The sequence below is a fragment of the Equus przewalskii genome, chromosome 1 (assembly GCF_037783145.1).
Source record: "Equus przewalskii isolate Varuska chromosome 1, EquPr2, whole genome shotgun sequence".
NCBI lineage: Eukaryota > Metazoa > Chordata > Mammalia > Perissodactyla > Equidae > Equus > Equus przewalskii.
The window spans coordinates 120,473,214-120,485,506 of record NC_091831.1 but is presented as its reverse complement, the minus strand read 5'-3'; the positions used below and the strand labels follow the sequence as shown (position 1 = coordinate 120,485,506).

The following is a 12,293-nucleotide window of genomic DNA, read 5'->3' as shown; positions in this document are numbered from 1 at the left end:
TTTTAAAATGTGAATGGATGTGGCTGGGCTCCCAGACTGGAAGTAGTAAGAGATGCTGCCATGGGCCTGTGTCACATGCATTTAGTACTGGTTTGGACCATAAGAGTTCAATTTCCTTTGCATTCCTTTTAAGATATGAAGACTGATTAAACAGCGAATCATTCATTCAGCCTCAATACCTACTGCATGCCTCATTCAACAAGTAAAAAAAGGCAGAATGAATTAGGAATATATTCGAAGGAGAAGGGACTTCTATCTTTTCAGCAGGAGAAAAAATAATAGAAACCTAAACCATCATTTGTTTGCTTATGGATTTATGTTTTGTTACATATTCAAATAGATAGTTTTAATAACTCATGTAATCCATGTTTGTTGTAGAAGAATTCAAAATACAGATAAACCAAAAGGAAAATTTTTTTAAATCCTGACTACTCTTCTCCACAAAATATCACTGTTAACTTTTTGATATATATTCCTCAGACTTTTTTTTCTGTGTGTGTGTGTGTGGGTATATATATATATATACATACATACACATACACATATATATATACATGCATGGGTAGGCATTTGTTGATTTTTTAAAACAAAAGTAAAATCCATGGCTAGCTGTCCAAATCCAGCCAGCTGCCACCAAAAAGCCAAGGGAGTGGTGGTACTGTATGGGAGGGGGAGGGGGGATAGCTTTGCACTTGAACTGTGGTTTGTGTGTGTCTGTGCAAGCATGTTAAGCATTTTTCTGTCTTGTGTTCATTCACAGCTGTGATTAGTGCCCATCCCATCCATTCCCTCGATAACCCTCACCATCATTTCCACTCCAGCAGCCTCGCTTCTCCAGCTCGCAGTCATCTCTACCACCCGGGCAGCCCATGGCCCATTGGCACATCCATGTCCCTTTCAGACAGGGCCAATTCCACAGGTGAGAGATGAGGATCGAGCCCCATATGGAAAGCATTCTTAAAGAGTTGGCAAGCTGAAATGGGGAAGGACTTGCCCTGCTTAGAAGGATTTGGAATTTTTCTCAGTGTTGTTATTTATCATAACATTTCTGTTACTGACTCAAATTTGTTTCTGTAAAATTTACCCCATTTTTCTCCCAAAGTTTGAAGTGCTCAGTGTAAGGTGACCTTTTAGTAAAACCACAGTAGTTCTAATCACATAACCACATCTTGTTCCATCAACTTACATCTTAATTCAGTCATATTTTCACTTTGTTCATTTTTTTAATCCTCCAATTTGAAAGGAAAACACATTCTGGGGGATTTTCAGACCCTAGAGGTAGCCTTTGCCCTACAGTCACACTAATGTTGGGCGGCCATAAGGTACTTCTTATGCTGGTCTCACATACATGCTTCTGCCATGGACCAAAGTAAAAACAACATCCAGAGGCAGCAGGGCCAGTGGCCATGTTGAGTTTGTACATGTTGTAAACCTCAGGTTGTCTAGTGGATTGTTGAAATTAAAAAGGGCCGCACAGGCATAGATCATCTCTAAAAAAGAGCTAGGAAATCAGCCTAACAATCTGTATTGTATTTAAAGAAATACATTGCCAGATAAACATATCCCTATTTGGAAATCTTAAGAAACAACATTATCAAAACAGTTTTAAGGAGGAAATAGTGAAGGTGAGGGAACAGTAAATGGAACAAAATACTATTGTTCCTCATTAATTGAAAATTAATTACCATCCTCTCGGTTTTAAGGTGCAAATCTAATAAGTTCTCATATATACTACATACTCTTTTTCCATCATTTGAAACCTGTCTGTTAATAGTTATGATTTTACTAGTAGAACTAAGTTTTGGTGATTCTGGGAAATAAGGGAATTTCAAGTGAATTCCATTTTAAAAGAACCTCAGAACTTGATGCTAGAAGTTTGGGTTGCCAGTAATATCCCCTTCTCCTTTAAGTTTTGATCAATTATAAACATACCTAAAACATCAAATGACGATCAAAGCTGTATTAAGGGATGCCTGGTAACTCCCAAAGTTGTTTACTCCCAAACCTTTATTTGGTTTGGAGAATGCTGCTTGAACTCATGTCTAAAATTGGCCTTCCTACCATCTCCCTCCAAATCCAGGCTGAGGGTCCTGCCTTTAGGGAAAGACTGTCTCCAGAAGGCCATGTGGAGCACCAGTGTACCTCACAAACAGTCTCACATAGAACAGGGACGAGAAAGCAGCTGTCCAGACCTGCTTGCAGAAAGCAGTTTTTGTGTCCTGCCCCTGTTTCTCCCCCCCCCTTTTTTTTTTTAAAGATTGGCACCTGAGCTAACATCTGTTACCAATCTTTTTTTTTTTCTTCTCCCCAAAGCCCCCCAGTACATAGTTGTATATTTTAGTTGTGAGTGCCTCTCGTTGTGCTATGTGGGACGCCGCCACAGCATGGCCTGATGAGCGGTGCCATGTCCGCCCCCAGGATCCAAACTGGCAAAACCCCACACCGCCAAAGCGAAGTGCGCAAACTTAACCACTCGGCCGCAGGGCTGACCCCGTGTTTCTCCATTTTTAGGGCAGAAGAATCTCCCCCACTAGGATGCGGGCCTGTCTGAGTGCGTGGCAGGCTCTTCCCAATCAGATCAGCCGCCTTCCCCTTCCTCCTGGGCTAGCAGGCATCTGAGAGTTGACAAGAAGCATGGCAGCTCCCACCCAGCCTTCATCCACATGGTCTGGTGTTGGTGAAAGTTCCCTTATGTATGGACTAGGCAGAAAGTGGAGCAAGGGAAAAGTAACGATTTGCATTACTGAAGGGTTCCTTGCTTTAATGACCAGAGCGATAGAAGAAGGTAAAACCTAGTGATAGAGTCACTGAAGATGGATTTGAAATGTAGAGCAAGTGTCTAGAATTGATCAAAGTCATCTTACTATTATATTTCCTGTGTTTCTTGAGCTCAGGGTTGCCACAAGCCCTGTCCAAGTGGGCTAGGCATGGCAGTCCTTTCTCTAAGAGCATTTACTGTGTCTCCACCACTTGATGTAGGAAGAGCACTTCCACTTGTCCAAGCCCCTTGGCCAATGTGAACTTAGTGTGTCTTAACTCCAAGAGGTAAATCAGTCAGGAAGGAGGCCCCTCAACTAAAGTAGGAATTTTAGTTACAGCATTGTTTTCCTTGTGGGCCAGTTATGTTGCACAATTTCAGGGCACACCCTTCACAGAAAACAAGGTGTGCCTGGTGCCCCCTGGAGTTGTACAGGGTGGCCCTAGTCCGTGCCAGCAGGCCAGAGTTCTTACTCATGTAGGCAACTCTGTTTTCCTTTTTCACATTTCTTTGGCCCTCGGAAGCTTATACATCAGATTAAGGCAATTGAGGTAGCCCAGGAGGCCTGTGTGCCTGGAGCTGACCTACTGTGTGCCAGTGCAGGCTAATGTGGTCCAGGCTAGAGCCTGCTTTCTCTCCCCTACTCCCTGCTGCCCTCCATGACCAGCTTTCACCTGGCCAGGGTCACTCAGAATGGGACCAGCAGCTCCCCAGCTGTGGTGACGGCAGGCTTGAGGAAGTGTAAGAAGTGAGGCCCTCAGTGCACCCCTTGAGAGGGTGAGAAGTGAGCTAGGTCTGGTTGGGTTATCACAGCCAGGCTTTTGACACTTGGTAGGGTGTGTGAATCCCTCATCCCTGGGACCCAAGACCTTTAAGCCCAGAGGTAGCACTCATGACCGGCATGGCCTATCTCCTGAGAGCCCAAGGGAGCAGATTTATTCCTACCTCAGCAACAAAGTCAGGGAAATAGGTTGGATTTCTGCAGGTTGCTCATGTATCACTACTTAAAAGGGCTTATTTTCCTTTTTAAGGTTGAGGCCTCTAGGAGTCAGGGGAGGCCCTCCTTCAGGCTACCTGGGGCAGCCTGTTGCCCTGAGCTGGTGTCCCATAGGCCCCTTCTCAGGGTGGGGATAGTGGTCTGCACCAGCTTACACTGTTGGAAAAGTCTTCCTCATGTGGTCTCCCTGGTCCTTGGTGCTGCTTCTGCCCCTGCAGGGTCTGGGGTGGGTGGTATGGGCGTGGAAGGGCAGTCTAGAGTGTGGTGGTTCGGAACATGGGCTTAGGAGTCAAGGGCAGGGATTCAGGTTCCTGCTGTACTCATTCTGAGTCCTGGGCCAGTGCTTAACCTCCCAGTGTCTCCAAGTGACCTTGAGGACTGAGAGGGCTGATGAAGGCAGAGCACTTAGCACAGGGCTGCTCAGGGTGAGCACTCAGTAATTCACAAAGAGAAGACCCTCACTACTTATTCAAGCCCTGTGTTCAGCACTCTTCACACATCTTCTCAGTTAATCCTCAGTGAATTATGTGTTACTCTCCCTGTTTTATAGGTGAAGAAACAGAGAGATTCGGTGATGGCCAAGTTCATGAGCTAGTTTGCCAAGATTCAAGTCCTGGTCTCTCTGACTTGAGAGCTATTGCTTTTCCTACCCCACCATGCTGCTTCCAGAACAACTCAGACCTCTTTTCACATATTTTGAGATTATCATGTTCTTCCTGAGTCTTCCCCTTCTTCAGGGTGATCTGCCCCACTTCTTTCTCTGGACCCAAACCCCCTTTCTATAGCATGATCCTAAAGCTGTTTGCAGCCCCCTGGACTGTTGGGTTGTCCAGCTGTCCCTTGAGCTGTGGGGCTGTTGCTCTGGTGAGGCCATGCACAGTCCCCAGAGGGCACGCAGGGCCTGTGGCATTGCCTCTGCTGCAGTAATCACCAGGCGTCATGCGCAGAGCTGGTACTTGTCAGGTACCCAGCCAGCCTTGGTGACTAGACATAGTATCTGAAAGGCCAGTCTCTAAGATTGTCAATCAATGAGTGAAGTTTTTAATTTTCTTTTATACTTATTTATTTCTTAATAGACAATAGTCTCAGAAACCTTTATATGTGCTCCGTCGTAAGTACCAAGGAGAACTTTGTCTGTAAAATTGTAACCACTTAGCTGTAAAAAGTACAGCTAAAAAAAGTTGAAAGTGATAGGTGAAAAATTTAGGTGAAAAAATTCCAGCAGCTGATGGACAAAATTGTTTGGGACTCTTTTAGATTAGTCCATTCTTACTTAGCCTTGGCAGTGGTGCTAACCCATGTTCCCTTGGACTAGCACTGATCCTGAGTGCTTATTGAGCTGGTTTAGGGGCCCTTAGAAGTTGCCAGAGCCCTGGGATGTGCGTCTGTTTCATGGTGAAAGAAATGCTAACGTTTAGACTTTCCTGCTGTAGAATCCATTCGAAATACCCCCAGCACTGACACCATGCCTGCCTCCTCGTCTCAAACGTGCTGTACTGATCACCAGGATCCTGAAGGTGCTACCAGCTCTTCTTACTTGGCCAGTTCCCAAGAAGAAGACTCAGGCCAGAGTCTTCCTACGGCTCACGTTCGCCCTTCCCACCCCTTGAAGAGCTTCGCCGTGCCGGCAATCCCACCCCCAGGTCCTCCCACCTATGATCCCACGTTGCCAAGCACACCATTACTGTCCCAGCAAGGTGAGTGAGGACAGTGGCACCACTGGAGGGACCCTTTGGCTCTGGCTTATGGCAGAAGTCACCTCTTCTTTGAAAAGTAACAAAGCAAATATTCTCCAAGCTTATCCCAGCAATTTAGAGTAGCAGGGTGTCATTGTCCCTCTCAGGGAGTATATGAGCTTCCCTCCCTCGGGAATGCGTATGAACCAGAGAAGAATTTGGTGGGGAGTGAGGGCTGACTTGTTGAATTGTGTTGGGTGCAGAACCCTTGGTGGTCAAATCCAGTGGACAACAGATCTAGTCTGCCCAGCCTCCCAGAGCCTCACTCCGTAGGATTCCTACAAGCTAGAGGAGGGTCAGGGAGGCCAAGACTTGGAAACAAAGAGGAACCTTAGGACGAGAAAATGAACCGTGCGGAAGGGAAGTCAGTTCCCTGAGTTCACACGGCTCAGTAAGAGTCCCTGACCTCAAAGGCATGTCCTTTTTCTCTGCTCTTCCTTACTATTATCTGTTAGGATGGTTTGTTTCAGCATAAGTCAGTGGTTTTCAAGCTTTTTGGTCTCAGGACCCCCTTATCCTCCTAAAAGCTATTGAGGCCATGAAAAAGCTTTTCCTCAATGGGTTATGCCTATCCATATTTACTGTGTTAGAAATTAAAACAGAAATTTTTAAACTATTTTATTAGTCCATTTAAAAATGCCAATAAATATATCATGTTAAGATAAATAGCATATTTTTATGAAAAATAACTTTTTCAAAATATATAGCGAAAAGAGTGGCATTATGTTAGATTTTTGCAAATCTCTTTCGTGTCTGGCTTAGTAGAAGACAGCTGGATTCTCATACCTGCTTCTCCACTCAGTCTATTGCAATATATTGTTTTGGTTGAATTATAAGAAGAAAATCTGGCCTTACAGATATGTAGTTGTAAAGGGAAGAGTATTTTTATAACCTTTTCGGTTACCTATGGATATTATTTTTTGATACTGCAACAAAACTCAACAAGTTGTAGTTTCTTGTTTCTTTTTTCTTTTTTTTGAGGAAGATTAGCCCTGAGCTAATATCTGCCACCAATCCTCCTCTTTTTGCTGAGGAAGACTGGCCCTGAGCTAACAGCCGTGCCCATTTTCCTCTACTTTATCTGTGGGACGGCTACCACAGCATGGCTTGCCGAGCGGTGCATAGGTCCGCACCTGGGATCCGAACCAGCAAACCCCAGGACGCCGAAGTGTAACGTATGCACTTAACCACTGCACCACTGGGCTGGCCCCAACAAGTTGTAGTTTCTTATAGGTTTGTTTGTAATATGGAATCAGAAACCATATCCATGAACTATTCATGCTCTGTTCCATTAAAAGCCATCTGTCTTGTACTTTGAATGCATAGCGAACATCACACATTGGTCATTTGGAAAATATTGGTTCACTAAGTTATACAGATCCTCCACATGTTGATACATTTCACTGTAGGATATCTACAAATGCATTCGTTAATATCACCACAGTCTGTAAGTATTGGGAAGCTTCTCAAGCTTGGCAGAGCCAAGTTTTTTTAAATTCTAGTTTTCACTTGAACCTTAAGTTTTATCTTTGGTAATAAATACTGTCCATTGCTTTCCTTGAAGTGTCTGGCTTACTTCATTCACTTTCTGGAAAATGTCTGCCAAATACTCAAGTCTGATTAACCAGTTTGTCTATCTTTCTTTGAACCAGCATTGGTGTTCCATGATAAAAGTGACAGTTTGGCTCACAGCCACATTATCACAAATGCCTTTATTTAAGACAGCCATCATACTTTGGTATACAGCAGAAGTATTTTATGCATACTTTCCATTTTATCACATAGACTATTTAAAAGATGTGTAATCAGGTCGAGATTTAATAAAATAATTTTCACTACTTCATTAAGGATGATCTTTTTTTTTTTTTGAGGAAGATTAGCCCTGAGCTAACTACTGCCACTCTTCTTTTTGCTGAGGAAGACTGGCCCTGAACTAACAGCTGTGCCCATCTTCCTCTGCTTTGTATGTGGGACACCTACCACAGCCTGGCTTTTGCCAAGTGGTGCCATGTCCGCACCTGGGATCCGAACCGGTGAACCCCGGGCCGCCGAGAAGTAGAACGTGCGAACTTACTGCTGGACCACCAGGCCGGCCCTCATTAAGGATGATCTTAAGTTAAACTGGCTTTTTTAAAAACTGTGGTGTCAGTGAATGACTTTACGGTTTGGTGCCACTGCCTTAATTTAGGCTAAGGCTCCAGCAGTTTTACCCACTGTTGCTTTTTACCGTCAGTGCAAAGGCAGAAAATGCCTTGGTATTATTACGAAGAGTTTGACCTCCCAGACATCCTGCAAGGGGTCCATGAACCACCACACTTTGAGAACCACTGGACTGGGAGGTTAGTTTTCTAAAACCAAATGGAGTCTTTTCTCTGGCCTGTTAGATGCCCCACTTTCTCCCTCTTCATTTTGTTCAGAGCAGTGCCTTTTCAGAACAGGATCTCTGCACTGGGTCTGGGTGCATCCCTCACCCAGCAGCAGCGTTTGGACCTGAGGTGCCTTCATGAGGTCTGGGGGGAGCAGGCTCGGGCCCACACCTGATGGTGCCCTTTTCCCCTCAGCTCTCAACCATCACCTCCACTCGGTGAAGACAGCCTCCATCGGGACGTTAGGAAGGAGCCGGCCTCCTATGCCAGTGGTGGTGCCCAGTGCCCCTGACGTGCAGGAGACCACAAGGATGCTGGAAGACTCTGAGAGTGTAAGTTCACGGGGCCATCAGCCCAGCCAGGATGTCTAGGTGCATGTCCCACAGCCCGAGAGAGTGCTGATCACACTGATAGTCTGTGCTGGCCCAGAAGGGTGAAGCAGGTCACTCATTCATTCAGCAGACATGCACTGAGCCTCTCCTCTGAGCCAGGAACTGTGCTGAGGACGTGATCTGCTTTCTCCATTCCTACGCTGGTGTATCTTGGATTAGCTTGTTACATTAGCTAGAGAATTTGTATCCCCCAGCCACCCGCCTGCCTTCCTTTTAGTTCTCTCCTGTCTGTCTGGTCTTGTCTTGGTTTGAACCATCTGTGTGTTCTTTCACCCCTCGGTTCTGCTTCATGACCTCTTCTGAGCTGGATGCTAGAGGAGAAGGTGCTTGAGTGGTTGCTCTCAAAATAAAAGACAGTGGGTTCTCTGCTTGATCTTCCACTCTCATATGCCAGTAAATGTGTCTGCCTCTGCATCTCCAGGTACAGGGGCTCTAAGAGGAGAGCTTGGGGCCCGGAAATCCAGGGGACACACCACCTGTGTTGACTGTGACGGAGACCCAGCAGGGGCAGGCCGCAGGGCCTCTGCCTGTGAGGACATTTGACCCTGGCAGTATGTGTTGGGGGAAAGGCATTTTGCAGTGTACAGAAATGAGTGATTACTGGCCTGGGATCTTAGTGACTTGGGCACATCCTGCAATCTCTGACTCTCCTGGGCCAGCCGGGGTTTTGGTAGTCCAGTCTTTTGGGGCAGGTTTACCACTGACCACTTGACACTCTGACTTCTCTCTCTGGGCTGTCCTTCTGGACGGCTCCTCGGCATGCCCAGTCACAGTGTTCTCTTTTCCACAGAGCTATGAACCAGATGAGCTGACCAAAGAGATGGCCCACCTGGAAGGACTAATGAAGGACCTAAACGCCATCACAACAGCATGACGACCTTCGCCAGGACATGACTCCAGACCTGAGTCTAGACGTCTTGGGACTTAGCCTTGAAAACAAGGAGTTGTACAGAGTACGAGAGGACAGCACTTGAGAACACAGAGTGAGCAAGCAGACCAGCCAGCTCCCAACGTGGTCTGGCTCCAGGCCTGACCACCTGCCTTCTCCTGGTCAGCCTGGAAGAAGCGTGTGTCAAAGCAGCTTCCCTTTGCCTGCTAAAACCCTGCAGGACTGGGCACCATGGGCCAAAATCATGTGTCCAGGGAAGAGGCAAGAAGTGCAACCTACATTTCACTTTGTGATCAGGCTGTGTCTTCGTGCTGCAACTGCGTCGCCTTTATGGAGTGTAGACATTGGCATTTATGTATGATTTTGTTTGTGTCCTATTTTATTTTACCTTCAAAAGAAAAACGCTATCAAAAACCAAGGAAGTCCGTGGTGTTCCCACAAGTGGTTGATATTTGACTGCTTGTTTGAATTATATATGGAAAGTCATTGACAGTGTGGGTTGTTCCAAGGGTTGGCTTGTTTTTTGTTTTTGTTCTTATTTTTTAATTCTGAGTCATTGCATCCTCTACCAGCTGTTAATCCATCACTTTGAGGGGGGAGGAAATGTTGCATTGCTGTTTGTAAGATTTTTTATTATTTTTTTATTATAATTATTAAAGGCCTGACTTTCTCCTCTCATCACTGTGAGATTACAGATCTATTTGAATGAAATGTAACATTGGAAAGACTTGTTTGTTGCTTTCTGTGCAGTTTCAGTATGGGGGTGGGGGAGGGCTGGGGGGTTGGGAATGGGAAGTGGAAGGGCTGCTGAGGTCCTGTGAATGTTTCAGTCATTGTACTTTCTTCCAGAAGCCTGCAGAGAATGGAAGCGTCTTCCTTATTGTCCGTTCCCGGCATGTCTGTCTCTATTGTCACTAAGTTGCAACTGGAGTTTCATTTGGATCTAGTTAAAAATTTTTCTGTGCATAGGTGGGTTCGAGGATTTAGCTGCCTGATGTCTTGATCATGTCCTGATAAGAATGACCACACCGAGGAGCCAGGAGCTGTGTTGCCAGTTGCAGGAGTGATGCAGGACAGGGAGCCTGACCCCGATCCTGGGAAATCCAAGAAAAGGATGGAGACTTTCCTGCTGTTTCATTGTTCCCATTGGGGAAGCTGGAAGTTAAGGAAGGACCTTTGTTTCCACATAGGACTCCCTGCTTCTCTCTAGGTCCTCTCTTCAGCCAGGCCATCTCTGACTTTCATGTTCCAGAGCCCTTAGGAAAAGCACTAGCAAGACTGAGGCTGGCAGAGGCTGCAGCCCCCAGGAGGCTCCCCCTTCTTTCTGAACATTCTTCTTTGAGTAGCAGGGGACAGGGACAGAGGAGGCAGCTGGCCCCTCCTCCCTGCCAGCAGCCCAGCTCAGCCCCTGATTAGAACAGGGGGACGGATGGGGGCAGGAGGTCTCTGAGGTATGCTGAGAGGCCCCGCCACACACACAAGCCTTTGCATATAGTTCTTGTGTTCTTACAAAGGTAAGGAGCTGAGGTGGGCTTTTTTAATATTAAGAAAATGTTATGAAAAGAGACAGGACTGACCCTCAGGCATCTTCCCTGCTCCCCATCACATCCCCAGAAGAGAGTGTGGAAGGCAGTGCAGAAGGCAAATCGGGCTTTGGTTCACAGCCAACAGGAGGTCAGCTGCGGAGACCCCGGTTGGGGGGCCCTAAGCACTGCCCCGGCCCCACAGGCACCTCGCTTGCCTTTATGTGTTGGTTCCCCCTTTTTAGGTCTTATCACACATTTGCTTTTCTAGAAGATGAGCTCTTTATATTTATTACTTTGGAGGCAATGAAAAGTGCAATGCTGGAACTCCTGCTGCCGTGCTAGCTGCTCACAGGATAGTGCCAGGCAGGATTCTCGAAAACCAGTGCACTTACACTGATCCTGACGAGGGCACGCGGTGCGCTCTGGACGCCAGGAGGCCGAGATTCCCCAGCCTGGCTTACCTTTTGCCCAAAGAAACACACTTGGTATTCAGGGCATTCCCTCCCATGAACCCTGACGCGTCTGTTACCTCAGGGCCTTGGTACCTGGACACTGCCACAGAACTGGGGCGGGGGGAGGACCTATTTTTAAATAAAATAACTGTTCAGAGTTGGGATTTTTTTAAATTAAGAAAAAGGAAAGCTATTCTGTATTGCACCTTTTCACAGTTGAATACATTTTCTTACATTTGCCTGTGACTTTTGAAGTTAAACCATTGTGTCTCGTAATGTCTAGTTGAGCTGCTGCTTGGCAGCTGCCTTCAGGAGGATGTGGAACGAACGTGTCTGCTGCCTTGTTGCCTGCTGGAGGGGGCCTGGAGGACTGCTGGGGACTAGTCTGTACACACTTGTTTGGCCTTTTCTGTAGTCGATGCTGTAAACTCTATGGCTTTTTAAAAAACAATTTCATGTTTTTATTTAGTATTGGAAATCCAATACACTTTTTTTAATCCAATCAAACGCTGGCCTGATGGAAGAGTTATTTTCCTTTTTCCTTGAGAAAGCAGAACTTTGGGGTGCCCTGTTTCGCGGCTTGAAGTTGACTTCACCGTTGCCCTCACAACCGTAAAGGCAGGGGTTCTCATGGGCCCTGGGGAGGGGTGGCAGGTGAGCCAGGAGGCCGCAGGCTGTGGTCGGGTTGTCCACCAGCCAGAAAGATGAGTCCTGTCTTGTCCTCACCCACCACTGCTGCCCTTCAGGGACTGAGCAGCCTGAGGCATCGATACCTGTCAGAAAGAGCCGAATGACCCCAGCAGAAAAGTGCAGCTGCTCCTGAAGGGGGATGCGGACCACGTCCCTGCTGTGGCGGCGTCCCGGGCAGCACCTCACTGTGTTGGCACAGGCTGAGCACCAGCGCTAGCCCCGGGCCTTCTGCTCCCAACCCCGGCTCTCATGGGTGTGTGATGCCTGGAGCACGTGTCTACAAGGAGTGCCACCTTTCCCAGGCTGCCTCACCTTCTGACTGCGTTCATGCTGTCTCAGCTTGGGCTGCTGTAACAAAAATATCACGAACTGGGGGCTTAAACAGCAGACATTTAATCCTTACCATTCTAGAGGCTGGGAAGTCCAAGCTCAAGGTACCAGCAGATCTGGCTTCTGGTGAGATCCTGCCTCCTGGTCACAGATGCCA

The 12,293-nt window shown here is 46.8% G+C and overlaps 1 protein-coding gene across 21 annotated transcripts in view; it reads left to right on the top strand.

The window, feature by feature from the left end:
- The window catches only part of NEO1 (neogenin 1), a 245,070-nt gene extending 233,447 nt beyond the window's left edge, over nucleotides 1–11,623 (top strand). For 12 of the 21 annotated variants that reach the window (XM_070575398.1, XM_070575453.1, XM_070575437.1 and 9 more), the window contains 4 exons: nucleotides 761–919; nucleotides 5,189–5,452; nucleotides 8,053–8,189; nucleotides 9,040–11,623. In XM_070575398.1, coding sequence (XP_070431499.1) covers nucleotides 761–919; nucleotides 5,189–5,452; nucleotides 8,053–8,189; nucleotides 9,040–9,123 — 644 coding nt within the window. In that variant the 3' untranslated portion in view covers nucleotides 9,124–11,623. The remainder of the gene's footprint in view (nucleotides 1–760; nucleotides 920–5,188; nucleotides 5,453–8,052; nucleotides 8,190–9,039) is intronic. The other 9 variants (XM_070575477.1, XM_070575460.1, XM_070575470.1 and 6 more) reach the window with 1 other exon arrangement.
- Nucleotides 11,624–12,293: the final 670 nt, after the last annotated feature.